Below are 26,599 nucleotides of genomic sequence, written 5' to 3' on the forward strand. Positions count from 1 at the left end.
CGGCATACAGCACAGTCAGAAATATTTAATGTACCTTTACAGGGCAAAACAGACAATATGCCGCAGCCAGGTGAGTACATTGAGAAAGTTTTTATTAGAAGATATATTTTTGCCAAAATAAATACTTTTTTTCTCCAGAAAACATTAGAAAAAGGAAACGGGAGGAAAAAAAGCATCAGTTTAATACTGTAATTTCAAAATTACCGAGAACACTACTTGAATACTTTGCTATGTAAATAACATCACTTGCATATGCTATTGCTGGTCAAGTTGCTGCTCTGACATCAGTGATTACCACAGGATTTCCACACGCATTGGTGTGCCTCAGGGGCTTCTTAAACTCAGCGACAACAGCAGAGTCCTGGCTGAGTTTCTATCTCAGCCACACAGCAGGATGGATGCAGTTAGAGACCGTCCTGCAGATTGGGCGCAGAGAAGTGTCCCATGGGTGGGCAAGGGGAAAGGAGGAAGAGAAGGAACAAGTCCTGGTGCATTCAGAAAGGCAGACACATTCAGGGACGTAGAGCAAGCAGAACCCACTGTGAAGGCACAGGGTGAGTTTGGCACAAACTAACTGGCTGGTGTGGCGATCAACCAAGGTGGTCCATTCTCTCATCATTTTAAAGGGAAGACGAGAAAACTGCTGGAAAGAACTGTTGACAAGGCCCTCAAACTTTGGCAACATGCAGCACTGCCACCCACACCTACTCTTTGTAGAAATGGACCCATAAGGAAAACAGACACAAATGCATGCAGAGAGTTTCAGGGTTTCTTCCATAATTCCTTTGGAAGTGACAGCTCTTCTGTCAAGAGAAGGAGTGAAAGCTTGGAAACTGGATTATTAGATTATATTCTTAAAATGGACAAAAACAGTGGTAAGCATCTAAGAAGTTGGGGGAACCCCAGAGCTGGCACATGGCAACACCCTCTTATTCTCTAGTCTGAGTGCTGCATGTACACGGCTTCCCCCAGGAAGTCACGAGAAAGCATTTCCTAAGTCCTACTGACAGTCTGCAGAAGAATTTCCTCCTACCCCTTGAAAAACCAACCTGTGGAACTATTAACAGTAGGTCAGGCAGCAAACCGAATCCAAAACACCACACATGCGTGGGGGTTTACAGAGCATGCCATTGATACACACTGTTGTGCACAGCATTGAACCACGTGTTGTACAGGTTAGGGACCTGTTAGATGCAGAAGAAGTTGATTGTTAGCCATGTTAAAAGCAGCAAGTAGTATCCGTATCATAGGAAGAAGAAAAAAAAAAATGGATTCCCGAATGCACAGATCTTTTAAGTGAAACAATAGAAACTGCAAGGGTTGAAACTCTTGCAAAATTCAAGTGAATATTATAAGGATTTCAGATGTGGGCTGCAAGATGAACTTTTGGTCCAGGATCCTGACTTCTCAAATACCACATACAAGAGAGCACAGGCCCTGGCCACTACCAGCAGGCTTCCCAACCACACATTCTCTCCTTCCAGCTTGCTGATGTACAAAAAGATCTTATCTTTTTGATCCTTTGCAGTCTGTGATGAACTTCAAGGAAATCATGAAACTCTTCCTAAGGAAGCAGAGGGCAGTGTGCGGTATTTATTTTTGACAGATCACTTTCTTTACCTGAGCTTGAATCTACAAAACCAACAAGCTGTCACACAACAGCCACTTGGGAATACAAGCAAAAAGAGGGTTAAGAGAGTGGTACTTTCCCAAGTATCCTTCCACACCCTGCAAATTAACGTAGGGAAAACAGGAGTTTCCTCACAGAAGAGATAGGCCTTTACATTTAAACCCAGGCTTTGATTTGTGGTTAAAGTCAGCAGTGCACAAAAGTTTATTATATTAACATCTCAGAAAGGAGCTAACAGCAGATGGGGTGCAAGAGAATGAAATTCAGGCCTTTTACCAGCCATAGCAGTTACTCTGTTGAAATGCGTGGACCAGAATCAGCAAACCTTCTGGATCAGAGCACTGGAAGACAGTGGCACCAGCCCAGCTGGGTGTGGTACACAAGAGGAAAGCAGGGGCTGAGGATGCCAAGCTGCAATTTCTTAGCATGTACTATTGCCAAAAGAATTTGGTTCAGTTTAGTGGTTTACATAAATCAGTCAGTGGTTTTACCAGTCCAGAAAGAAGGAAAAAATAAAAATAGTTGCAATCATTTTTCTCCACCCTTATGTTAACACAAATAGGCAAAGCCAAGAGGGCAGCAGCCTCTAAGCACGAGGTTTCCTCGTCTGGCTTTACCCTTCTGGCTTTACTTTTGGATGCAATGCTTTAATTTCATGCCACTAAACAGCTACACATTCTCACCAATTGCTCCATGTACACTAGGGACAGGAGATGCACATTCAGCAAACTGAGAAGGTAGCCCAGAGCAGTGGAAAACAATAAGCACTCACACCATATCACAAACACCTTATCTCAAACATATCCTGCTGTCACAAACTGACAATAGTTGGCTGCTGGTTCACCTTCACATTTATGGCATTCAGCTTGTCCCACAGGCTTTAGAAAAAATAAAAATACAAGACCAATATGCTTTATAATCCTATATTCCCAATCTGGTTTCAGAATCCTCTATATTCTTTTTCTCTTCCTCCCCACAGTGATTCCTCTACACCCTAGTTGCCTTAACTATGTGAAGCTTAAGAATAAATCTGACTGTAAGTGCAGGCCTACTTCATAAACTATGCAGGCCCTTGTTTTACACAAGATAAGCTACACTCAGGAAGGACTGTGGGCTGATATTTTCAGCCACAAGTTAGTATTTGTTCTGGTGTCTCTCAGACAGCATCAGCATCACAGCTGCCCACCGTCTTGCCTCCCAGACTGCAACAGCCACTGGTGAAGAAATGCTCTGTGCTAATCAGTCTCTGCTACAAGTACTCAAACCTCTTCAGGGCACAGTTATGCTGGTGGGAGACAGCACCCACCACCTCACCCACACTGCCTGTGGAGATGTAACTAAGTAGAGTCACTACCTTCTCCACCTATTAAAGTTTCTGAGGATATTTTCACTTTTTAAATCAAAGGGAGAAAACAGAGCATTATAAATTACTGTTCCACATACAGACTATGTACCAGCTTTAGACACCCTGTGCTGAAGCTCCCCAAAAGAGAGGGCATAAGTTTGCTTTGGCTAGTTGCATACTGTTTGTGCTAGGAGAGGTAGAAGATGCCTCACACAGCAAGATGTGCTGCAGAAAGAGATACCAGGAGCTGGCTTTGTGTCACAGTGCAAAGACTGAAGTACATGCAAACCCCACAGGAAGCCAGATCTCATCCTGGGAAGAACAGAGAGCATATGTCTCTGCACAGCAAATCACAAGTAGACTGCTACTGATAAGGCAGAACCCAGACCTGCTCCAGCTTTTTAAGGGACAAGACAAGCACAGTCAGTTCCAAGAAGACTGGCACATGCACCAGCACTGCTGATTTCACTTCCTCTTCTCGTGCTCCTGCTATAGACAGCTGCATAGCTGCACCAGTGAGCTACAACATAAGAGGCAAACCGTGAGGCTGATATAACTGCAAACCTGAATCTTTCTCATCCCAAATCCTCAAATAAAAGAGTTAAGTCCCTGCTTGACAGGAGGTGTCTTACGTGGCACCCACTCGGAATTTCCTTCCATTGCATGGTCCCTTAATGAGTGAAGCCCAACCCCTGCCAAAGGCAGCCACCTTCCCAGAACGTGCTGTGACACTCTACCACCAATCTCTCAAAGATAACATGACCCATACAATCTCACATTCCTATAAGCACTTCACATTCCTTCCCCACTGTCAACTGATGAACTGATCCTGACGTAGTAGGGCTGAGCTTTTCCACTCTGACCCCACACTAATTCCATTAGCAGTGACAAGAATGAGGCTTCGAACTCCTCAAAGAAAAAAACTCAGCCTAAGTTACTGCTTTAAAATAAGCTCAATGACATTTAACACTCTAAGTTCAAGCTGCCAAAGTTCTATCAAAATGGAAATTACACAGGGAGAGTCCATAACAATATAAACCAGGATAATCACACTACTTTTCTACATTTCTGTGGCCCCAGTACAGTCTGCAGTAGGGCCAGCTCTGGCTTCCAGTGGGGATGCAGTTAAGAGACAAAGACAATGATCCGGTGTCAAAGAATAAAGTCAAAAGGAGATTTGGAACATTGGTTTGGCAAGAGACTACTTATCCTTCAGCGGCACAAAGACCTAAGGGATGTCAGATGACTTGAGAAAAAACAGATTAATGTGCTCTAAGAGCCAAAGGAAGCTAAAAGCTATGAGAACTTGAGAGCATCAGACATCCCGATCATTTGGCGGTGAAAAGCCAACGGCAATTCAAAGTGCATTATTTGGGATAGCCCAGCTGGGTTATCAATATCAGCATGGCTATGGGCCATGGCCAAGCCTCAACACAAGTCTTGAGCAAGGGATCAGCCTCTGTGCTTTTGACACAGATTACTCATCCACAACCCAGCAGGCAATAAATGGCTACAGACAATTCCACCAGTCTCCATCCTGGGAAGTCCCCTTTGCAGCATATTCACGAGCACAGGGCTGCCTGCTGCCAAGGGACAAGACTGGTCTCACTCTTTATCTGTTTCCCTTCCCACCCATCCCCACCCCCTCCGCACAGCAGGCTCAGAAGAGTGGCAGGCACTCTTTTGCACAGTCCAAATGTGGAAGTTTCATCTGAAATCCTTCCCAAGGGAAGAGGGATGCCTGCATGTCCACATTGATGCAGAGTAAGCCCATCACAAGCTGACGCTGGTACTCCTCCCACTTCAGCATGACATCGGACAGGGAACGGTTGCTTCTCATCCATAAAGGCACTGCTTCACCACAAGGAGATCCTGGAGAAATTGGCAGGCTCTGGGGCCCACCAAGCTCAAGATGATAGTAAAGCCTGAAAGACAGACACGCAAAGAATTAGTATGTGGGACAGCTTGAGCAGGTCACCAGACCAGAGCTCCAGAACTGTAGAGACGTTTCCATTTCACCACTAACTGGCTGCATGGCCACAGTCCTTCACATCTCCCAATTATTCAGATCATGAGCTCTTGCAGGAAGAATCAGTCTCTCGTGCTAGGATCTGAATCATAGCTATGACCCTCTGCCTACTACTGTAATATTTTCCTATTCTCACCCAAGTCTTGCCTCATCCTTACAGTAGGGAATTCAGCTCAGAAAAGCTGGTGCCAAGGCACACACCCACACACAGATCCAAAGCACTCTGCCACATTTGGGAAATTCTCTGATATTTCTTGGCCACTCCAGTGCATCCCCACTCCAAACCAAGCTTAAATCCTGAGACAGAAAAAGTCATTTGAGCTCAATTAACCCTTAGAAGGGATGTTTTGGGGACCCCAGACTGACAAACATCACAACTGTCTTCCACAAAAGGAAAGTAGAATAAGCTAGGATATTACAATTAGATATACATCTTCTATTGTTCTACTGTTTTCTACTAACAGCTTCATTATGAAGGTCCTGTAATGGGAAGAGAGAAGTAGACCATGTCTACTGAACAGTTAAGGAGTGGACTCTATAGAAGTCAGAGGTAGAAAGGAAAACTGGGTGTTCCCCTACAGGACAGAGCTGTGGAAGAAAACAGCCATACCTGGCTGAAAGATGGCTGCCCAGTTTCTTCTTGGCTTTCTTCACAAGATAGTTGCAGATTTCAGTTATCTGCTCCCTCATCCATCTAATATCCTCAGGGATATCTGGAAGCCATTCCAGCAACCTGGAAAGAGACAGGAGACAAAGATTAGTTGAACTGTACAAAGGATAGGAGGAAGCACAGTATTTCAGTGGCGGTTACTGTACAGGTCATTTACACTACCACCCATAAAAGTAAATGGGAGAAGCTATGAAAGATGAGAATAGTGCAGGACTTAATCTTTACATCTGTGCCCTCCCTATTTTTCATTTGCTTTCAGCAACAGAGTATCTTCCCAACCTAAGTCCATCACAAACCATCTCCTTTCAGAAGCCTTCCACAGGATACTTTGTACTAAGAACACATCTGACAGACCTGCCTTCCCAGCTGCATAAGTGTAGAGTTGGAAGCAACGGGACTACTCCCCCCTCACTTCAAAAGTGTCACATCTCATGAGATTCTCATTTTCATCTCTGCTCCTCTAGTTAAGAAGCTTTTCTCCAGATTCTGAAATATATCATTTTCTAAGGCAAGTTCCAGCATGCAGCAATCTTACTTCAAGCTGGCAGTACTGGCTGCAGCTAAATTACACATGAAGGTAGGGATATTTTTGCATATGGTTGTTAAGTAGCATGAGCTCCTTCCCCAGGAACTCTGGCACTACAGTCATTAGAAAGGAACCTGCTTCCACCAGCTACATTAAATATTCAGCTGCACTAGATAGAAAACAACCAGAGGAAACAGCTGAAGGCACACCTGACAGTGAAGGAAACAGCAGACTCCAGAGGCAGCAGGTAGGGGACCATCATGGCAGTGGCCACACGTACAGGCAGCGTGTTGCTAATACCAGTCAAGAAACCTCTTCTTTCAGCACAAGCCTCCAAAAGAGCTGAAGACAAAAAAGAACATGGCTGAATCTCTCTTGACTGGGACTACCCCTTTCCTGCAGTCTCTCTTAAGTTACCCAGCCTGGTAGTCGCCCCTCCTCACCTTCTATTTTTTAAATCAAGTCTAGCTTAGGATAGCAATTCTGAGCACAGCTGAGGAACAACAATTGTCGTTTTATTGAGCTCCTGAATGATACAAGCATCAAGATCCTATCCTTGCCTTATAGTGTAGAAGTGTCACATGAGGCACCGTCTCCCAGTTCAGCCTCCACACCTTCATATCCAAGCTCTTACTTTATCTAAGCACCAGCAGGTGTTCAATCCCCAGATACTGTTGGTAAGCAAGACCCACATCCCAGCAGTCCTTTGATACAGACCATGTAGCACACGAAAACAGCAAAGGTTCTTTTCCTTTGGACCATACCTTGGTTCAGTTTGGGAGGCAAGTGTTCAAAGATGTGGTCTTCAACGACAGCAAGGGCGGTGTTGTTTTCCATCTGGTCCTCAGCTTCTTCTTCTTCCTCTTTCTTCTCTCCTGGAGGGGCTTCTATTGCAAGGAGAGGACCAGCAGGACTTGGACGATTAAGGTGAAGGAGACCTGAGAAGCAATAAAGATTATACAAGTTAGCTACACTTTCTTGCCTGGCACTTAAAATATCACTCTTCACTTTACCCACCTCCCAAACAGATGGACATAACACCCTGTCTCTCATTTGTTTCAATGCTTACCACAGCGTGTAAGAAATCCGACTGCTTTAATCATCATTTTTCCCCCCCCACCAGAAATTTGTAGATTTCCCCTCCACACACTGCAGAGGGCCGTTTCATAGGGTTTTGTTGCTACATACTTCATCAGCAACCAATTCACATTCCCCTTCCACAGCTTAATCCGCAGAGCTGCATGACTGCTCTTATCCTAGTCAAGTACACACCACAAAGCAAACAAATGCGTTTGGTCTGCTAAATCGACACTAGGTGGCATCAAACACCCTCAGCCTGCAACAGCAATTCAACGCAGGCAGGGAAGCCCAGGGGTGGAACGTCAGATTTGCAAAAGCGTCAAACTGCCATGCCCTGGGGGCTGCTGAGGGCGTGCCAGCACTCTGCACTGCTCTGCCTCCTTAGGCTTACCCTAGCTGCACACAGAAGGGCACTGGCTTATCGGCTGACACTCCAAACGGCAATACACTCTGTTGGTGTAACACTAGGAACACACTACATAACTTCAACACTCAGTCGTGCCCAAGCCATTGCTCTTTCCTCAATGTAGTCAGAGTCCTTCTGTATTGCAATGAAGAGGTATCTAGTCCATCTGTGTGTCCTAAAGAGCTAAAATATCCATATAAGTGGAAATTCCACATTCAGATATCTGAATCATGCTCCTTGATCAGTTTTGTCCTTCCACCTTTTAAACCCACCACTAACTAACCTCAGGGCCAGGTCACAAAGCCTGGCACCCAAGAGACAATTCAGCACACCCCACAAACACTCAGTGCCTTACCATTCTTCTTCAGGAAGTGCAGCGCATCCCGATAGCCCTGCTTGCACATATCCCGCAGCACCTATGGCAGAGGTAAGCAAAAGCAATTCATTTGGAGGCGCTTCAGCTGGGCAGAGCAAGCACTCAGCTCAATGCTGACTTGAGAGAAATTGTCCTGCTTTGAGCATGAATAAGAGTTGTAACATGAAGGCTTTGGATATGAGCATCACTTGATAATTCAAGTTGGAATACTACCAAATACCAAGCTTGGAGTTGCGGCCACTTCATTTCAGCTGTCACTGCTATAGGCAGCTGCCTGGAATTCAGTCCAGCAAGTAGCCCAGAATACTTCCCTGCAGACACCAGGAAGTGCTGCTGTGCTCACGCACAAAGCCAGCAAGACTAGTGAAGAAGGAGCAAATAAAACTTGGACAAGTGATTCAGGATGTGGGTGCATGCTTACTGCGCCCAAATGCCAGGTCTAACGTTGCATTTGCTCAGAAGCAGAAGCACACAAAACTGTTAGCAGTGCCACCTGCTTTTCTGGCTCTTTTTAGGAGAGACATTTTCTGGCTTTGAGCTGGTACCTGTAGCACGACCTCTAAAAAAACCCTCATGAGCACATTAGTTCTGAGAGCTGATAGATCCTTATTTAGAAGTGAGCCTGGCTTCCTGGCAAATGCCACTTCAAAGAGTCGCATGGGGATCTTCTTGAACAGATTACAGATCTTAAAGTAGCAAAATTAAAGCAAGCCACTGATACAATTTTGTGCAGATATTCAAGGTTTGCCAAGTCACTGGATTACTAAATGTCAAGGCAAAGAAATAGATGGAAAAGAAAAAAAGAAAAGTGCCTGTAATCTTCTTCTGCTGAAGCACCCATGACAGTTAGTGTCTAGCACCCATGACAGTTAGTGTCTAACCATTTTCCCCCAAGTTCTGATACTGCCAAGAACCTCACCTGTGGCTCTGGAGGAAAGAGGGCCTTTGAGAGGCGGTAGAGGTTGCGAAGGTTGAACTGGATGCTTGTATTGGTGACTCTCAGCTCATGCATGTTTGTGGAACTGTCTCGTGGGCAGATATCACTCTCTCCTGAGAACGGAGACACCGTGATCGTGTTCTTCAGCTCGTATCGTGGCAAGTTGTCAGAAATTCCTCCATCAACATATCTCTGAAATAAAGAGAAATTAAGCACTCTTTATTCTCGTAATTGATCAAGCTTTTCTGCTCTGTGTCCCCATTCACATCCGTGCCAAAAACTCTGGGAAAGAATGAACAGCATCCACCAGAGCTGGGAGAGTTGGAAGTAGTGACAGCACACCTGTGTTGAGTATCATCTCCTTTTGCTATGTGACTTTCCTCCTAGGAAAGAGTGTTTTGACCACAAGCATTCAATGACAAAAGCACAATTCACTTGTGTGACTGCTGACTTAGATCTGCCACAGGGTTTGAGTCACATTCATTCCAACAGTATGACACACCAACAACCACCTGCAATGCAAACTGATCTCAGCTGTCACACTGAGACAGCGAGACATTTTTACTTGCGTTCAAAAAGAATAGCTCAAACACAGGTCCCCACTGTCACAGTTTGTTAACTAAGAAGGAAAACACTTTATTTGTTGCTAGGAGGCTAATCAAGCAGAATTCCAACACATGGGTACACGTTTATGGTCCGCTAGCTTTGGTGTGATAACAGAGTACAAGGGACTCAGGTTTTGCTCCTAACAGGAGTTCTTATCAGAGAACGTTCTGTACATACGTACTATAAACAGTTCCATTCCCCCTGTTGGAAGGACAAACCCAGCAGTATGTAGTCCAAGTATTCTTTAATGTACCATAATTGCACAAGGAGCTGAGCAAGAGAATCCCTATCAGAGGGCTCTGGCAGAGCAAGCCATATGCAGAAGATGGAGACACTGGTCAAGTTGAGAGAGCAGCAAGCTTGAGATCCTTACAGAAACAAGACTTGAGCTCTTGTACACCTCTGACAAAAATGAGAATGATTAGTTTTATAGAAGAGTTGATCTGCTGTTTAAAAATTCTTTCCTTTGGGTGGATTCAGAAGTAAATCAGTGTGCATTAGCTACGAAGCCCCTGAAGCAGCAGCTGTAACACCTAGCTCTCCACTGGTTGGGCAGCTGAACAGGCAAAAGGCAAAGCTGACAGATGCTGATTCCCAGCAAATTAGGGAAATGCTGACCAGAAAAGGATGTGCTTTAATTCTACACCCTGCTTTGCCTCACCTATCAGGCAGTCTGACCACTGATACTAGTCTCTCGCTGCACAGCCACAGAATCACGGAACAGTTTGGGAAAACTTAGGAAAACACTGCCTGCTTTGCCTAGAGAGTGCCTGCCACTTTCTCTGGAAGGCACACATGCTGACCTCTCCAGGTAAGCTGTAAGAGCTTGAAGAACAGTTCATAGGCTCCTGGACTTCAAGCGTGCAAATGCAGCTAGAATTCAGCTCCCATCCAAGCAACAGGATCAGAGTGGACTACACAGGGGGCTTCAAGAGGGCAAACTAAACTGCAGGACTACCTCTGTGTACAGGTTCAAGAGAAGTGGCTTGTAATTCCAGTTGTAGGCTACAGACCACAGTTAACTCATAGCACAGAGCATTTCATCCATGTCAGGCCTGGTTACCAAACACGGTATCAAGACAGACATGGGTAGTGGCTCCTGCATTACCTGGGTTTGGAGAGTGAAGAAGGTAGAAGGACGAGATAGAACTCAAGGACACACGCACCCTGCTGGAAACAGCAACTTTCACTCTGCCTGAAGAAGGCAGAGACGAATATTTTGGCCAATCAGCTGAGACAAAGCTAGCCTGTGCTAAGGATGCAGAACCATAAGTTTTCCAGAGGGTGGTAGCAGAAGCTAACAGATGTTATTTGAAAGACGCCTACAATAAAGCTAGCAGCCAAACCCTGCGCTGAGATCAAGGAACACACATTCAGACCCTGCCTTCTGGCCCATTCTGCAAGCAGCACTGTTTACGCTTCTTACTCAAGGTCAGCCAGCACTTCTTTGGATTTACCTGAACCTCCCACCAATCCAAGGCTGACCACTCCACAGTCTCTTGCAATGCCACGAGCACCATCAGCGCCACTGGCTGCAGCCTCAACCTACCTGCAGGTGTAAGCAGCAACTCCTGGGGACAGCCCACAGTCTGAGATTATTTCTGAGGTCCCCAGCTCCACTCTCTTACTGAGTCCTCCCCATCCCTGGGACCTGCACTCAACAAGAACAACAGCTAGCTCTCTTCTACTCTTTTTAAGGGTTCATCTCACCCACATGCCACAGAAAGGTCACAGCTAGAGAGCATGTTTTCAGGTCAGTAACTGACTCTTTAGTTCCTCAGTACTTAAGAACTCATTTCTCCTTCCCTCCCACCCACCTTCATCATCCCCTCCATAAGGAGGCTAGAATTACAAAAAGCAAATACTGGAAAAACAGGAGGGAAAAGAACTAATTTGATAAGGACACTGTGACTTCCACAGACATACTGCCTTGAAAACAGATACCTGTGAGTTGAGTTGGCCTGCCATTCTGTTTTGTGGTAAATAGAGTCATTAGTTGTGCTAGGAACCATGCAGTCCCATTTCAAAGCCTTTTCCCAAGTTCATACCCTATTTAATCTAGCCTTTCACCTCACCATACTGACTTTCAAAAATAGAAAGACTCATTATTTTCTGGGGAAGAGGTAAAAATTAGTTTCCTCCTCTCATCCCACACCCATGCCTACCCTCCCCAGGCCCTGGCTTTCCCCAAGTGGAAACTTCACATGAGAATTCACTCCCTGGTACACCAGAGCAGCTGCTAATTTCATAACCCGATTGCTGTACACTGTTCTGGAATTTTGTGATTTTTGCCTGAGCCAGGCTCACCTCAGTTAACACCAAAGAGGTCTTATGCAAGAGCCTCTGCTACATTCCCACCAGCTGTAGGACAAAAATCCAGACTGTAGCTGTTAAGCAAATGCCAAACCAGCATGATCCTGTCATTTCTTTGAAGGGCTAGACACTGATCATTTATTCTAGATCAATTTCTCTGCTCAACATGCTTGCACAATACAAAAACAGTCTCATTGCATATTATGCAGGAGCAAAACCGACCTCACTTGTAGGACACCTAACAGATTTGATACCTTGTCAGACTGAGGCATCTTGATCAGCTCATTTTGTGGGAAGGCAGGACACACAGATGTGAACAGCAGCTTTTTCTAACCTTTCAACTGGTTAGATTGCAAATAAGCTGTCTTCTACAGTGCATTACCTCACACACCACAACGGAAGCCCAAGCTCAGCTGAGGCCCTTAGGCATTGCTGCTATATACAAAGATTCTCCAGCCTTGTGCAGCTTTCAAGCATTTTTATTTCTAACACGAACACACAAAAGGGAGAAACTGCTCTGGATGCTTGCTTGAACAGGAAAATAAAAAGAGCACATGCAGATAAAACATTCTCAGAGGAAGGACGTGAGGAGCGCCACGGAAAAGAGGCCAGCTAACAGCACTGGTAAAAAAATCTTCAAAGGACACCAGGCTTGTAGGAAAGGAACACATAGCTTCTACCATGGAAACAAGTTCTTTCCACATGAACAATGGGTCAGAGCCTCAGTGCTGGAGGGTTTCACCAAGAAGCCAGGGTAACTGTCCACTAAACCTGCTAAATCAGCCAGCACTTAAGTTACATCAACCAGACTTCAGGACATTTTAGCCAACTGCAGGACCTGAAAACAAGGCATATCTTTCACTAATATTGTTTATTTGGGAATTTCTCATGCTTCTTCAGGATAATTGCTGCTATGTAACAGGCAGTTGAATTGCCCAGAGTTGTCTTATTTATTAGTACGTAATTTAATGAAGAAATATTTTAAGAGTCTTACCACTCCACGCAACGTTGGAGGTATCAGCCCACAGTAGACAGGGATAAAGGTGCTGCAGACACAGGCCTGAAGAAGAAAGAGATCCACATAAGAATGACATCAAAGCCTACTGAGTTAATCAGAGCTCCATATGGACACACACTGAGAATTATACCACATTATGAAAGACATTTGGAGACGAACGCAAAACAAAACAGTCTGCAGTTCTTGCCCAGCAATAAGCTTCAAGTCACCTGAATCAGTTCCTCCTTGGAATGGAAGTCTGACAGTATGACGTTTTCTCCATCAGACACTCGTGTGAGGGAAATACCCAGACGTCCTGCTGCCACCTCATGCCCATTCTCTGGCACAGTCTTGGACAGGCAGAGCCGAATGATCTTCACCAAGTTGAAAGAGGGGTGAAGTGGACCCAGGAACCTCTTTCGTGCTTCTTTAGACACTCGAATAATGCTGGCACCAGCCTCACCTGTAATGAGAAAAATTGCACTATGAAATGGTAGCAAAAAAATCAGCCATTTTCACAAAATTAGATATAGAAAAATTCTGTACACAGCTTTGCTGTGAAGTTTCTCCCTATTTGCTGATATAACTCAAGATAAGTGGCTACAACAGGCACAGTTACTGAGTCTCAGAAACTAGCTGTGTTGGCACTCACAAACTTGCACTGCAAACAACTACCCTCCTCTCACATATGCTCTGTCAAGCCAAGGATGACATGCATCTGGCTAAGGCCTCATGCTTTTCTAGGAGGTCCTGTTTAAATGAACAACAGAGGGCTGGTGAAAAGATTAAAACAGAAAACGAGGTTATTTTGGGGCTTTGTTGCAATTGAGCTCATGGCTAAATCCACTCCAAAACATCCACTTTTTTTTTTTCCATGAGAAACACCATCTACTGGCACTTTTGCTTATAGGCAGACTGGAATATGACTTCTTTCCAAGTGATCCATCATCGCAGCTCTGCTGGCAATGTCAATCACATCTCAGGTGAGCAAAATGGACGCTATGCTCCTTTAGGCAATCGGTGATTTAGAGAGGATTTGGTGCCCTGTCTCTTCTGTGCCCTATTTCACAGCACTAGAAACAGGCCCTGTGGGGAAGCAGGATTCACAAAGGCATGCCTGCTTTACACTTTCCCTCAGTGACCGAGCTGGGTTTACAGAAGAGAAAGCAGCTCATCTGCACAGCAGCAAAGGCAGCTGCTAAACCCATTATCTCACGGTCACTGGAAGTCCAGTCTGCCAAGAGGACCACAGCTCTGCAGTAGGAAAGAAGGCAAAGGACAAAACAAAACCACCAACCCAAGCCAAACCCTCCACACCCCGCACACTGCCCTTTGCACACACTGTCAGATGCCTCACCATGTATCTCCTAGTCACAATGGGGTACAAAGCATTCCTCTGAGTACAAGGCAATCACTGCGCTCTCAGAGACATATTATTATATATTTGAGAAAATTATCAAGGGAAGAACCACAGAAACAGAAGGAAAACAGCCATGTTTTCACAAATCTTCCCTGCAATCGAACTGAGATCTGGTTTTTGGACAAAGATGAAAGTTGCTATCAGTTCAAGCCAACTCTATTGACTAGAGACCTCTCTGTTTTCCTGTCTTCCCTCTCCAGCCCTGCAACCACAGCCAAGTTAGACCCAGGTTAATAGAGATAAGGGAAACAACACCCTCAACTCTGTATTGACACATCCCATTCTTTTGCAACACACGTGTGCCAGCAACATGTTTTCCCTTAATGCAGCCCGGGAACGTGATTTTGTGCGTAGGAAAGCCAGCAACACCAGCAGCTCAAGCAAGTTCAGAATGAGACCCTTGGCCATGACCAGAAACTCTGGGGTCAGGATTTAGGTAATGTGAGGTAGCAACTTAGCAGAAAATCCAAGTTCCCTTCTTTGAAGCAATTTTTAGCACTATAATCCCAGTCTTCTGCTCTTTCCTAAAGTAACGTTTAGCAGCCTAATTCTGATCTTACTTACTCAATTAGCAGTAAGCCACTGAGCCCAGCCTGTTCCAGATAGTAGCTGCATGGTTCAAGTTTCTTCCCAACACTAAGTAAACTCATTTCTGTGGGGCTGGCTTACAAGCACTGTGACATTAGCACTACATCCCTACAATACTTTTGCATCTTACCAGGTGAACAAATAACATGCAACAAAACCAAAAAGAATGAAAGAACACCAGTTTGGCACCTTGGCCACATGATCCTAGGAAACTCAGCTGCACTGGGAGGGTGACCGAGGAGCTGGTCCTTAAAGAAACATGCCTTCAGACTTAGAACCTGCCTGCAGAAAGATTTGACAGTGGTACTGAAAACAACCCCAATAAAATGCAGCTTATGACTAATGTCTGAGCAAAAGCCTGAGCTGGAAGTTGCTGAAGAAAACTGTGAAGACCTAAATGCACCAGGAAACAGCCTGTCTCAACATCTGAGGAAGAACTTCAGTTGCAGCTACCTGCTCAACCATCATCACACAGCCAAGTGATGTGGGAGAGACATGGGAAAACAGGACAGAATAAGAATTACTGCTAGTCAGCAGTTTCACTTGTTTAATATCTTAGGTATTGCTGGGTGTTTTTTTATGTGTACATATAAACAGATTGTAAGAAGCAGCTCCTCAGGTATTTCAGCTTAAGGGCAGCTGTGATCCCGTTGGACTTGTTAGCTCACTAACACCAAAACTGAATGACTGAATACAGAATAGCACAGAAGGCTGAGAGAGGTACAGGGTGATCCGCAGCACCACCAGTTTTCCTGGAAATGAGGTCAGCTGAGGGTTCAGCCAAGGAGTCAAGTTTATATAGCTAAATCTATGACACATGAGAAGCCCTCCTGGAAACTAGTATGGGAGAAGAAAGAGGAGGTGAGAGCGTGAGCAGAATTCGAGCTGGTTTTCCTGGAACAACTTTTGTGGTAGGGATGGGATTAAAATAACCTGCAGAGGGAGAAGCAGCTGAATGAGAAGTAGCAGAGAAAGAAATCCTGCAGGGGTCAGCCACAAACTGTCTGCTCTTACCAGGATTAGCCCAGTGCTGATTCCAGTTCACAGAAAAAGTCTCTCACAGTTTTTGAAGGATCAAGTGATTCAGGATATAGAGACATGTGGAAAACCTACATGAAATTTCTTTTCCCTTTTGGAGTACATTGTAAGGAACACCGACAATCTCTAAGAGTTCATATTGATTGCCAGCACACACTGCTAACCACAAGGCTGAATACTGCAGGGCCATCCTCCTGGTTGTGACAATGCACGGAAGCATCAGACAGCTCAGTCCTGAACCACCTGCTGGGGTAGGAAGGCCAGAGCATCTGTAAGTTCAGCCTGCGACCCTCCTGCAGTAACTAGAAAGAGCAGAATATAGCTACCCAAGCAAAAAGACTTGCAGGCAGTTGCTGGTTCACGTTTCATTTTTAAGCTATGTCAAGAGTTTCACTCCAGCTTATTGACCTGGCGAGATCAGTTCCCTTAAAGAACTGGCTCTCACTCCCAGACACACTCAACTCTAAAATGAACCAGGTTCAAAGCCTCCGCTGCCTTGCATTCTTAGGTATGCCTCCTCACCTTCCACCCAGAGAGGTTAAATTACCCTTCTCTAACCTCAGAAGCATTCAGCAGAATGTACTATTTATCACTGTATACAAAAACCCATCAGCCAAAGGAGAGTCTGCTACTCCTTTGCCCTGCAGGGAGAGAAGAGCTAAAAAGCAATCACAAAATGGATGTGATGCTGCAGGAAACACCATTAATTGGAACTATGAGATCTGAGGCAAAGTCTTCTTCAGCTCTGTGTGGCACATGTAGATGAAGGCTATTGCAAGAGTTAAACATCCCATGGAACCTCCCGTGGGATGCAGTGTGGGGTGTCAGTTGCTATGGGAGAAGGTGAGCAGAGAAGAGCCTCTTCTGACCTCTCCAGCAGCAGAGCTTTAGCACCAAGGGCACAGTGACGCTTGCCTGCTGACATCAGGTCACACTGATATCCATTTTCCAGTCACCAAAAGGACAGATGACCCATAAAGTATTTCACGTGGAAAAAAAGAGCTTAAGAAAGAAACAAAAATAGGAGCAGAACAGGCTGAAGAGGCAGAGGGGCATTCTGGTCATTCCAACAAGCAACTCCCTCTGGAAGAGCTCCACATCAGTACAAAGTTCATCCTCTGTGCCAGGGACATTCCTGCTCCCCAGCTAAAGCGGTGGTAAACAGGATGCAAGCTGAAAGTCTTTCAAACAGAGATGGAGAACAGAGAACGGCACGGCCAGGTGCAGGGTGGATACAGGGAATGCATCCTCATCCCTGTTGCTAGGTGGTACACACAGGGAAGTCATGGCCATGGTGTGCAGCACCAAAAGATTCTTGCTAAACCTGTGTTGTATCCAGAGCCAACGAGAACTCAGAAATCTTTCTACACAACAGCAAGGCACCACTCCTCTCTCCTCTGTCCTATCTCCCAGCCTCCAGACTGGACAGACACTTAAAGCTCTGAAAAGAACTAGCAGAAAGTGCAGGTGCTAATGGCACTCCGGAGAGCTCAATGGCCTGACCAAGGTATTTTGGCCACAAGATTTCCAGGACAGGAGCCAGCTGCTTTGTACCATAACAAGGGACCTCACTTCAGAGCTGCCTGCAAGGTGGTGTTGCACAGAGCCCATGTTCAGCTATCTGTCTAGAGTGAGGTTTGTGTGGTGCTTGGCCCACATGTTCTGTAGGAAAGCCCCAAAAATTCCAAGGAATTTTGCTCTCAATTTGGGTGGCAACTTCACATGACTGGAACTCTTGAGTTTCACATTGATAGACCCCTGCTTGGTCCTGAATTTAGGATTAAGAGTCAGAAGGAATTTACCAGCATTACTGCCCACAAGGCTAATTTAGTTTGGTTGCGTGTTCATTGCTGCTACTTCAGCTGTCCCAGCAACTCATCCTTGGAACAGCTAACAGCCAGCCTGTAGTCATGAGCACAGAAATCAGAACTGTCCTACGTTCATCCTGACTACCAATCCCCAAGCTGCTCCAGCTCAATCTGTGCAGCTTCTGCCTCTTTGCTGAATACCGAGTGAGCAACAGATGCTTTTCCTGCCCAGCCTCTCCCAGGAGATGATACAGTCCCAATTAAAACACAATCCTATCACCAGCCTAAAAACATTAAGCTGTAAGCAAGAGACATTGAACCAGAAGTCTGCAAGTTGACCACTAGGAAATAATTAACTGAGACAATTTTATCAGATATTTCCTCTGAATGCCCATTTGCTCAGCAGAAGGAAGAGCAGATAGCAACACAGTGGTGATCTAAGGACAACTCCAGCTGAGCTTCATGCTTGTGCTGAAGCAAACTGGTTTCCACCCATTGCTTCAAGAGAACAAGAACCAGACAGACCTTCACATGAAAGAAAGCCAACTTGGGTAGTCAGGTTCTCATTCCACACATCAGTAGTACTTGGAAGATGTCAGAGCGGGTAGGAGAAAGGAGGGGATGAAAAAGATAAATTAATGCCAACAGAAAATAAGAACAACAACTTAGGATCTGCCCCTGTGAGACATTTTCGGGTGATGTGCATCCTACAGCTGGAGACAGATTCTCAATTTCAGGCTGAAATCCTAGAAAAGCATTGGTGGCAGTGGGAACTATTCCTTACTTGCCAGAAGTTGTATCTATCCCACTAATTAACACAAAGTAAAACTGTCCTTTATTAAAAACTTAAGGTTGGGAGAAGGCTGCTAGCACTGTAACCTTTACAGGCAGCAGTTCTTGTCACATCTGTGCACGTCTTCCTACAAGCTGATAATAATATTGAGAAACATCACGTACCAGAACAAGCTGTTCTTCTGGGACTTCCCTAATTTGTGTTGATCCGAGTTACATTTATGTTACTTACATTTAAGGTTTTCACTCATTCCTTCTGTTCTACTATTTTGCCATCAGATAAGCAGCAGCTCTGATGAGTTAGATCCAGATAAGAGACACAAGAAGGAGATTTTGTTTTTGACAAGGCAGAGGCAGTAGACACAGCTGTGCCCACAACACATCCTTAGTCTGAGAGCAACCCTCTCATACAACTGGCTGTTTCCACTGGCAGGTTACTCTTCCTACTGGGGCTTTACTACAGAACTAAACAAGTGAACTCTTTTGCAAGTGAGATTCCTAAAAAAACCTGGCCACAAATAATGCTCTCTCTTTTTGCTCAAGAGTAAGAGGCACCAATTCATGCCCATCCTGCAGTAACTCCCAGGGATCCCTCTCAGACTGTGGAAGGAGCATTCTCACCTTACGAGTAGGGCAAGTGGAAACACACAGACAGCTTTTCAAGTAGAGCCAGCTCCTGCAGCCAGAGGCAGATGCTGAAGGAAGGGCTCATCCCACAATTTCTGGCCCAGATATTCAGAGCACAGCATTGCTAAACCTACAAGCAGCACCAAGGTGCAGCCTGCAGCAGAAGGGTTAAGTAAATCCAGGTCAACTGCAACTGCCTCAGATGCACAAGCCTCTCATTAACATATTTGTTCGCTTCAAGTAAAACTAGGGGGAAAAAAAGCAGAGGGCTATTCTGTATTTATCAAAATAAGCCCTGAACAGAATGAGTCCATTTTTTTTCCCTGTAAGAGGAATAGTTATTTTTTGTGCACCAGCTGATAGATAAACCAACACTACTGCCACACCCTGGATATGGGGTGCAGATTTTCATGTACACAGTCCTGCTGCACTGGCACTAATGTTGACACAGCAAAGTCTAACCAACTAGCAAACACCCTGCAAACCAAAGCCCATGCTGTTTCTGCAGACACAGGACTGGAGCATTTGCCTTGGCAATGAAAAGCAGAAAACACTGCAGCTTCTATGGGAAACAATCAATAGAAAAGCCCAGAGGCAGCTGAGGCCAGGCAGACAGCCAGGATTTTTGACTGGCACAATCACAACAGAAATCACCACTAGCCTAATTTATTCCACTGTAATTCTCTAATACAAGGATTAACATTGCATTTCTGCTCAGTGCTTTAGGGAGAAAATAAATGGTATAATAGCACATGAAAGGGAAAAGTTGCTCGGCACCTTAGGCAAGCTGAACTCAAAGTCCTATACTTCTCCATCCTTCAGTCCTTGCCAGTGTTTGAGTACAACTTAATCTGCACGTGGTGACAGGAGATTCCCACTATTTGCTATGAGCCAGAGCAACGCTGGGCTTTGGGTTACTTGCTTTTGAAAAGTACTCAGCAAGAAAAAGCTAGTGAAGGAGATCACATGAAGGGAGGGGGAGAAAACTGGACCCAAACTCAGGCCATTTCACACTCACACAGCACTCACACTCTGCCCTATACAGAGGCAGAAGTAGAACATCTTGCTTTATTTATCCTCGTGAAAACTACTACCACAAAGCCTCCAGTGGTTGTTACTCTGAACAGGAATTGGTGCAGAAGCAGCAACTATCACTTACAAGCACAACTTTATACACTACGCTCACTTTCCAAGGTCTGATGGCAGATCCGCAACAAAGACCTCAGGATATAGTGCACCATTTCCACTTGACAGTGGAAGTACCACTGGAAGTAAGATGCTTTGGAAGGGAAGAGAGCACTGCTACACGACAGTAGAGAAGCCTCTTGGCTTTTCCTGCTGACAAATGCCAGCAAGGTTCAGCTAGCTTGCCTTGCCAAATACCTGCACCACAGATCCATTAAGACCAAAAGCAGAGGGAAGAGTCTTCATTTCTGTTTTCAGAGCCTGAAGAATTAGCTTTCACTCTAGCTTTGCTTGACTTTACCATGCACTAACAACTACCCTCAGCTGGCTCACCAACACCAAAGCACTGCACATCACCACCTAGGTCTATATACAGCTTTTGGAGGTTTTCAGTCTAACCCCAACTGAATGCACTCCTGCATTCAGACTCTGCCATCAAAGGGCAGCCTTACTCCCTTCTCCCTATCTTTTCCCACTGTGCGCTTGTGTGGCTGCTAAAGCACTGTCAAGCCCTGGCAGAAGATGAGAAATGGCTCTGAAGTCCACTCCTGGCTCTGAGCCTGCTGCTCCACCTCACGCCAAGTACCTCCCCACGCAGCTCCATGCAGGCTGCTCACTGTGCCGGCTTTGCCCTTCCATCTCACACAGACCTGTTTGGTGTCACTTTTACAGCCCTGAATTTTTCCACATAGTAACAATGAGTGGAGCAGATTACAAGCAAGAGAACAAGAAGCCTTGCTCCAAAGCAGTCTTCAAGAAGGGATCTCGTTCTTATGAAGGTTACTGAGGAAGCAATGTCAGGCAGACCACAAGGCAGGCTGCATTCCATGACAAGAATGTCTGGGGATTTACATACCTTTCATCCACAGATGTCAGCAGCAGTCCCCCCAGCAACATCAAGATGACTCAGGCTGTAAGCAGGACAGGAATCAACTACAGAAGGTTGCACAGACCCTTCTAAGAGATGGGACCCTGCACAAATCTTCCTGCAAGGCTGAGTAAGGAAGCAAGGAAGGCAGCAAGACAGATGTAGCAACATCCACCAGAAGCTCACATACACCAAACATCTCTATGTGCAGAAGCCAGCTTGCTTCCATCGATAAGTTTTTAACCAATCCCACTATATAACACCACTAGGCTAGTTAAGATACAGCTCCCCTGTGCTCTGCAACAGGGCTCTAACTTTCTCCATGCATGACATAACTTGGACAGGACAAATCCACACACACCCTGCTGAATTATACACCAAAATAACTTTCTCACCGGGCCCAGCCCTGAATCAGCAGCATTCAAATAAGCCATCAAGAGCAAGTCTTATAATTAACATATGCTATGGGATCCTTGATCACCAGCTGCCACCTCTGTCTCAGGATTGTAAACTAGATAATCCCCAGGAGTAGAAGTACACAGACATTGCCAGAGCCTCCAGTGTGAAAGTGGTACTAAATCCTTTAAATGCTAAGGCTTCCAAAACCTATCGGTCTACTCAAAGAACTTGCAGTGTATCAAGAGGAAGAGGATTATTACAGGAACACACAGCAGAAAGAAAGAGACAGATTATTAGAATTGGGCAACGGAAGCATGTGCAGAAGCACAGAGGATTCACTTGGAAAGTACTGGCCAGTTAACAACCCAGCCAGCAGAGCTTGGCTGAATGAAATTACCATTTCCCCAGCCCTTGCGTTGTCATTCTCAAGTATAGAACAAAGCAAGTGCAGCCAAGTTAAGAAAAAAAAAATTATCCCCAGCCATGCTGGTGAATACTTCACCCCCACTTCATGGAGGGTCCAGCTGTGGAGAATTAGCTCTGTATCTCCGTGCATGCATCTCTTCTTCAACTGACTGCACTGGGGCTGCTGAGCTCAGTAGAACTTTCTTCCCAGCTAAGGCCGTTGCAGGAGATACAGGAAGGGACTTGTGTTTTGACTCCCACACACCATGGAGGTCTCCCTCACACACCTAGGAAGATCTACAGATCCCTCCCCACAGTCACACTAAGCAGCATCAAACATGCTTCCCCCAAAATAGACTTCACGATTCATGCTCTAGCCAGCATACACTGGCATTACTCTGAGGACTCATTAGAAACTAAGCTGATTTATTCCCTTCAATCTGGGATTTGATGTTAGACTCCACACACAGAAAATAACCTCTGTGATCAGCTTTTAAGGCTTTGCATGCACAAGAAATAATTTCAGAATGAAAGATGCTGTTACTGTTCATTGATAGCAGCACAATTCAATTTTGAAAGGTAACTGAAAGGGTTACCCTCCTCATCCTTCCTCCATTTCTCAATAGAAAGAGTTCCTACAGTTCAGCAGTATAGTTTCCTGGTGGTCATATGATGACAGGTGACAAGCAAGCCTGATTATCAAATAACTGTTACTTTACCAGGGGACAAGGTTGGTCCTGACTGAGATACTAAGGTAAAAGAAAAAAGAAAAAAAAATACAACCAAACAGGAGTTTGTAAACAACTTATGGAAAGCTTTTCAAGAGTATTTCAAACAATGCTGCTCTACCTAGCAGATGTATGCTCCTTTCTGTACCAGAAGCATCTCCTCAGCTTGCTTTACTATTTTTGCTGGCACTGATGGCTGATTCACACTTCAGGACTAACTCCCACAGATGGGGGCTTGACAGGCAGCTTTGCCTCTGACAGCAGAATCCACCTCTCCTCCCACAGTAGAGGCATAATTCAGCAGTCCCCCCCACTCTCAGAAGAGAGCAGTACAGGACAATACTCACGTGCTGCACAGACAGCAGAGATGCTGTTGGTTAACTATGAGTCACAAGCATCACAAGCACAGTCCAGGGCCCAAGCATCAGCTCAAAAACAGCTTTTCAGTGATTACAGGTTTGCATCCCATAATTCACACCAGGCATTATGCCTCCAAAGCAAGCACACCAAATCCCATGCAGCTCAATGAAGTGAGATCATTCCAGGCCCTTAACAAAAATATATCTCCCTACTCTCATATGAAAGATTTTGGAACCCAACATTAAGTGCATTTTAGCATTACTAGTGACTGGAAAAGGACAGTCTTGTCACATCACATGAGACAGTTCTACTCACCCAGGCCCCCCCCAACTTCAGAATTTAGTCTTGAGGGTAAGCCCCAGGCAAAAAGTTTGTGAAAAGCTACAGGATATGAGGTAGGCATAAGGAGGAGACCATAAAGCCAACAGGAAAGGAATTCTCACTTGCTTGGCACACAGAGGCTCACTTCTTAGTGTGCTGGGTTCCAACAAGCCCAGAGGAAGCAGGCTTGACAGAAGCCCATTTCCCAGACAAGTCTCTGGGCTAAAAAACCAACATGTTTATACATGGGAGACTGCCGAATGAACTCCAGCATCCACACAGATTATTCTAGTGGAGAAAACAATGCATTTTCCTGCCACTGAAAACAATAATATCAAAGGTGAAGAGAACACTTCAAACACAGGTCAACACCATTGGCATAGCCCTGAAGAATTAATACAAGTCCCCCACAATTAATAGTAAAGTACTCAACATGAGCAAGGTGAGGTCATAACAGACTATTAGTATCTCCTAGTCTCTTATTTCAAAATAAGGTCCTCTGCCTAGCTAATACCCATGTCCAATATTTCCTGACTTGCTGTACTCAAATGTGCCTTCAAAGTCTACGCTGAGCAATCAAGGCTGCAGAATATTTGGCAAGGGCATTCACTTCAGTGTTTGCCCACAGCAGAGCCTTACTGCCACATGCAAACAACAGCAGAGTGCTCCCAGTTCAGGGTGAAATCAGAATCAGCTCAGAGGCAAGCTGGACTGGCACAGAGACCAGAAAAGAAAGACTGGATAAGAAACAAAATGGGATCATAGTCTATGAATAGATCCTGAAGTCCAGGGCAGTTTCTGTTTTCTCTGGCTAGGGTCTCAAATGATGGAAACTAGAAAAAACGCTAAAGGAAAAACTTTTTCCACTCCTCCTCTGAAAGTATTTCTTTGCATTAAGATCACAACTAAGTACAGATAGAGAAAAGCACCAACCTTTATATACACACAGCTAAATAAGCAAGACTGCTGCTTGCCATCCATTCAGAGATAATATTTAGTGCTCCAATTCAATAGACAGCACATTAGGCAGAGCAAAGCAGGATTTGCCATGAGCTTTAAAAAGCCCACAGGCTTTTTAAAAAGCCCACAGGTCCACTCAGGACCCTCCAACAGAGGAAGAACTGCTCTCCTAGAACGGTTTGCAGCTGTACCTCCTTTTCTCCCTCTGACCTCTTCTTCCCTATGAGCTCACCCCAACCTCTGGACCTCAGCCTGTAATCTGTACTGTCAGAATGGCTTATAAAAGGAGCAAAGTGCAGCAACACCAGACCCCAATTGGGCACCCATCATCTGCTTTTACTTTCAGAAGTCACCTGTTCTTTATGTAAGACACATGCCAGCCACAGGCTGAGCTAAAAAAAAAATAGAAATAAAATGCCCAGGAGCATTCAAAATCGAGACATAATTTGAGTAGCCAAAATCCATGCCTTCGCTGGCTTTAAACATTTTTGCAGCGAGGGGAGCAGTAAACGTTACCTAAAAATGGCCCCTTATTCAATCCCCTTTTTTGTGCCTCTCCTTACACCTCAAAGGGAACGAGACAGGTAACTGGGTGTTGCCCTCTGTGAGGTTGTGGATGCTCTAGATATATAAATAGCAAAAACAAGGTAGACAAGATAAGAGACTTGCTCAGCCCTGTAATGGTGTCTGAGCCAAAGGGTTCGGGCAATGCCTTCAGCCTGTCTCATGTCGGTGCCACACCTCTGCCAGTATAACACCAGGCCCTCCCAGCTCAGGAGCAGGCTGTGCAGTCAGCTCACCGCTACAAGCAGCAGCTAGCAGAGTAACCAAATGCCAGCAGCTACCAGCAAAGGGACCCCAACAGAAGGGGTTAGAGGATGCCCATCTCCTCACCCCTGAGAAAGCCTGACATCGCAGCGCAACAGCCTTAAAAACCCCAGGCTGAACTCTGAGCTGAGAGCTTCCTCCCAGTATGCTCCAGGAGCAACAGCCACACTCCATTGGTCGCTGCTGTAAACATAACGTTAAGGGGGAAGAAGTTCAAGCCTCACCGCACAGAAGCAGGTAACTTTGAGCTGCACGAAGGTGACGTTTTAGAACCTGTCCCCGAGGAACAAGGAGTGCTCTGGAGAGATCACAGAGATGAGTTCAAGCAACCAACAGCTCCGGTTTCACTCAGCTCACGCTTGTTTCAGTTGTTTCTCTACTAAGCGCAAGAGTAAACAGATTCAAGACGCTTTTCTGCAATTCCTGTTCTCACAATAAACAGGAAAAGCTCCAAGCGCAGCAAACCCTATTGCGCCTTGACACCACCCGCCCCCCCCCCGGTTCAACGGGCGCTTACCGAGGCAGGCGCCGCTGACGAGGGCGGTGGCGGTGAGCGCGCCGGCCGAAGCCCCGTACACCTTCCGGGCGTTGGCGACGAGGAAAGGGGCATGCTCCTGGAGGCAGCTGGCCACGCCGATGTGGTAGACCCCCAGAAAGCCGCAGCCGGCGAAAGAGATGTTCCAAGCCGAGTCCAAAGGGAACATGGCCTACGTAAAGGCGGGGGACGCCGAAGGGCACCGCTCACATCCCACCGCCCGTCAGCGGGCGGGCCGGAGGACAACAGGAACCGCGAGCAGCTAAACGGACGGAGCTGCCGGCAGCCACTCCGCTGCCGCGCTTATATGGGGCGGTCCGACACGGCGCCCCGCCTCCAGACTGTGGAGGGGCAGAGCTGAGGGGCGGTGATACCGCCGGCCCTCAGCTCTACTTCGTAGGCGCAGGCCTCCCTCCGGAGAAGCTCGTTCCCGGGTAGTGAAAATGCCACATCGGTGGTGTTCATAAGGAATAGTTTTCAGCCAGAGCTGATTAGAGATGGAGCGTTTATCTATCGGTGACAAAGCTCGCGTGTGCCAATGTCAAGCCTGTGACTAAATCACTCTCTCCTATCAATCTGGTAATCATCAGTCAGCAGTGTAATCACAATCATGTCCTTTCCCCTCAGTACCTTTGCAAAGGCAAAAAGCAAAACCACATCCAAGAACCACTATTTTCCGGAGTGATCTGAAGTGGAGAAATCAGGGAGGAAAGAAACAGTTATGTCTACACTCTTTCCAGTATCCAGCCACAGCCATTACAATTCTGACAGAGAACAAGAACACCAGCAACTTTCACTACTACTGCTGTGCTAGGATTTGAG

At 45.7% G+C, this 26,599-nt stretch overlaps 1 protein-coding gene across 1 annotated transcript; it reads right to left on the reverse strand.

Moving 5' to 3' along the window:
* PNPLA2 (patatin like phospholipase domain containing 2) lies at positions 1-26,085 on the reverse strand. The gene is made up of 9 exons (XM_042814258.1): positions 25,760-26,085; positions 13,146-13,378; positions 12,913-12,978; positions 8,982-9,191; positions 8,042-8,102; positions 6,965-7,138; positions 6,410-6,542; positions 5,615-5,737; positions 1-4,900 (listed from the first exon to the last, which is right to left on the reverse strand). The coding sequence occupies exons 1-9, from the start codon at positions 25,944-25,946 to the stop codon at positions 4,636-4,638; spliced, it is 1,452 nt and encodes a 483-aa protein (XP_042670192.1). The 5' UTR covers positions 25,947-26,085; the 3' UTR covers positions 1-4,635.
* Between the last annotated feature and the right edge of the window lie 514 nt (positions 26,086-26,599).

Source organism: Centrocercus urophasianus, unplaced genomic scaffold, assembly GCF_019232065.1.
Source record: "Centrocercus urophasianus isolate 14NV4802_14NV808 unplaced genomic scaffold, USGS_Curo_1.0 seq_14, whole genome shotgun sequence".
NCBI lineage: Eukaryota > Metazoa > Chordata > Aves > Galliformes > Phasianidae > Centrocercus > Centrocercus urophasianus.

Bases quoted from the DNA above. Each gene is read 5' to 3' on its own strand.
- PNPLA2 (XM_042814258.1), bottom strand. From the start codon at position 25,946: ATGTTCCCTTTGGACTCGGCTTGGAACATCTCTTTCGCCGGCTGCGGC. The intron at 12,979-13,145 runs GTGACTTGAAGC...TTTCTTCTTCAG, and splicing joins CCAAGGAGGAACTGATTCAG to GCCTGTGTCTGCAGCACCTT. The intron at 7,139-8,041 runs GTAAGGCACTGA...ATTGCTTCTCAG, and splicing joins GCACTTCCTGAAGAAGAATG to GTCTCCTTCACCTTAATCGT.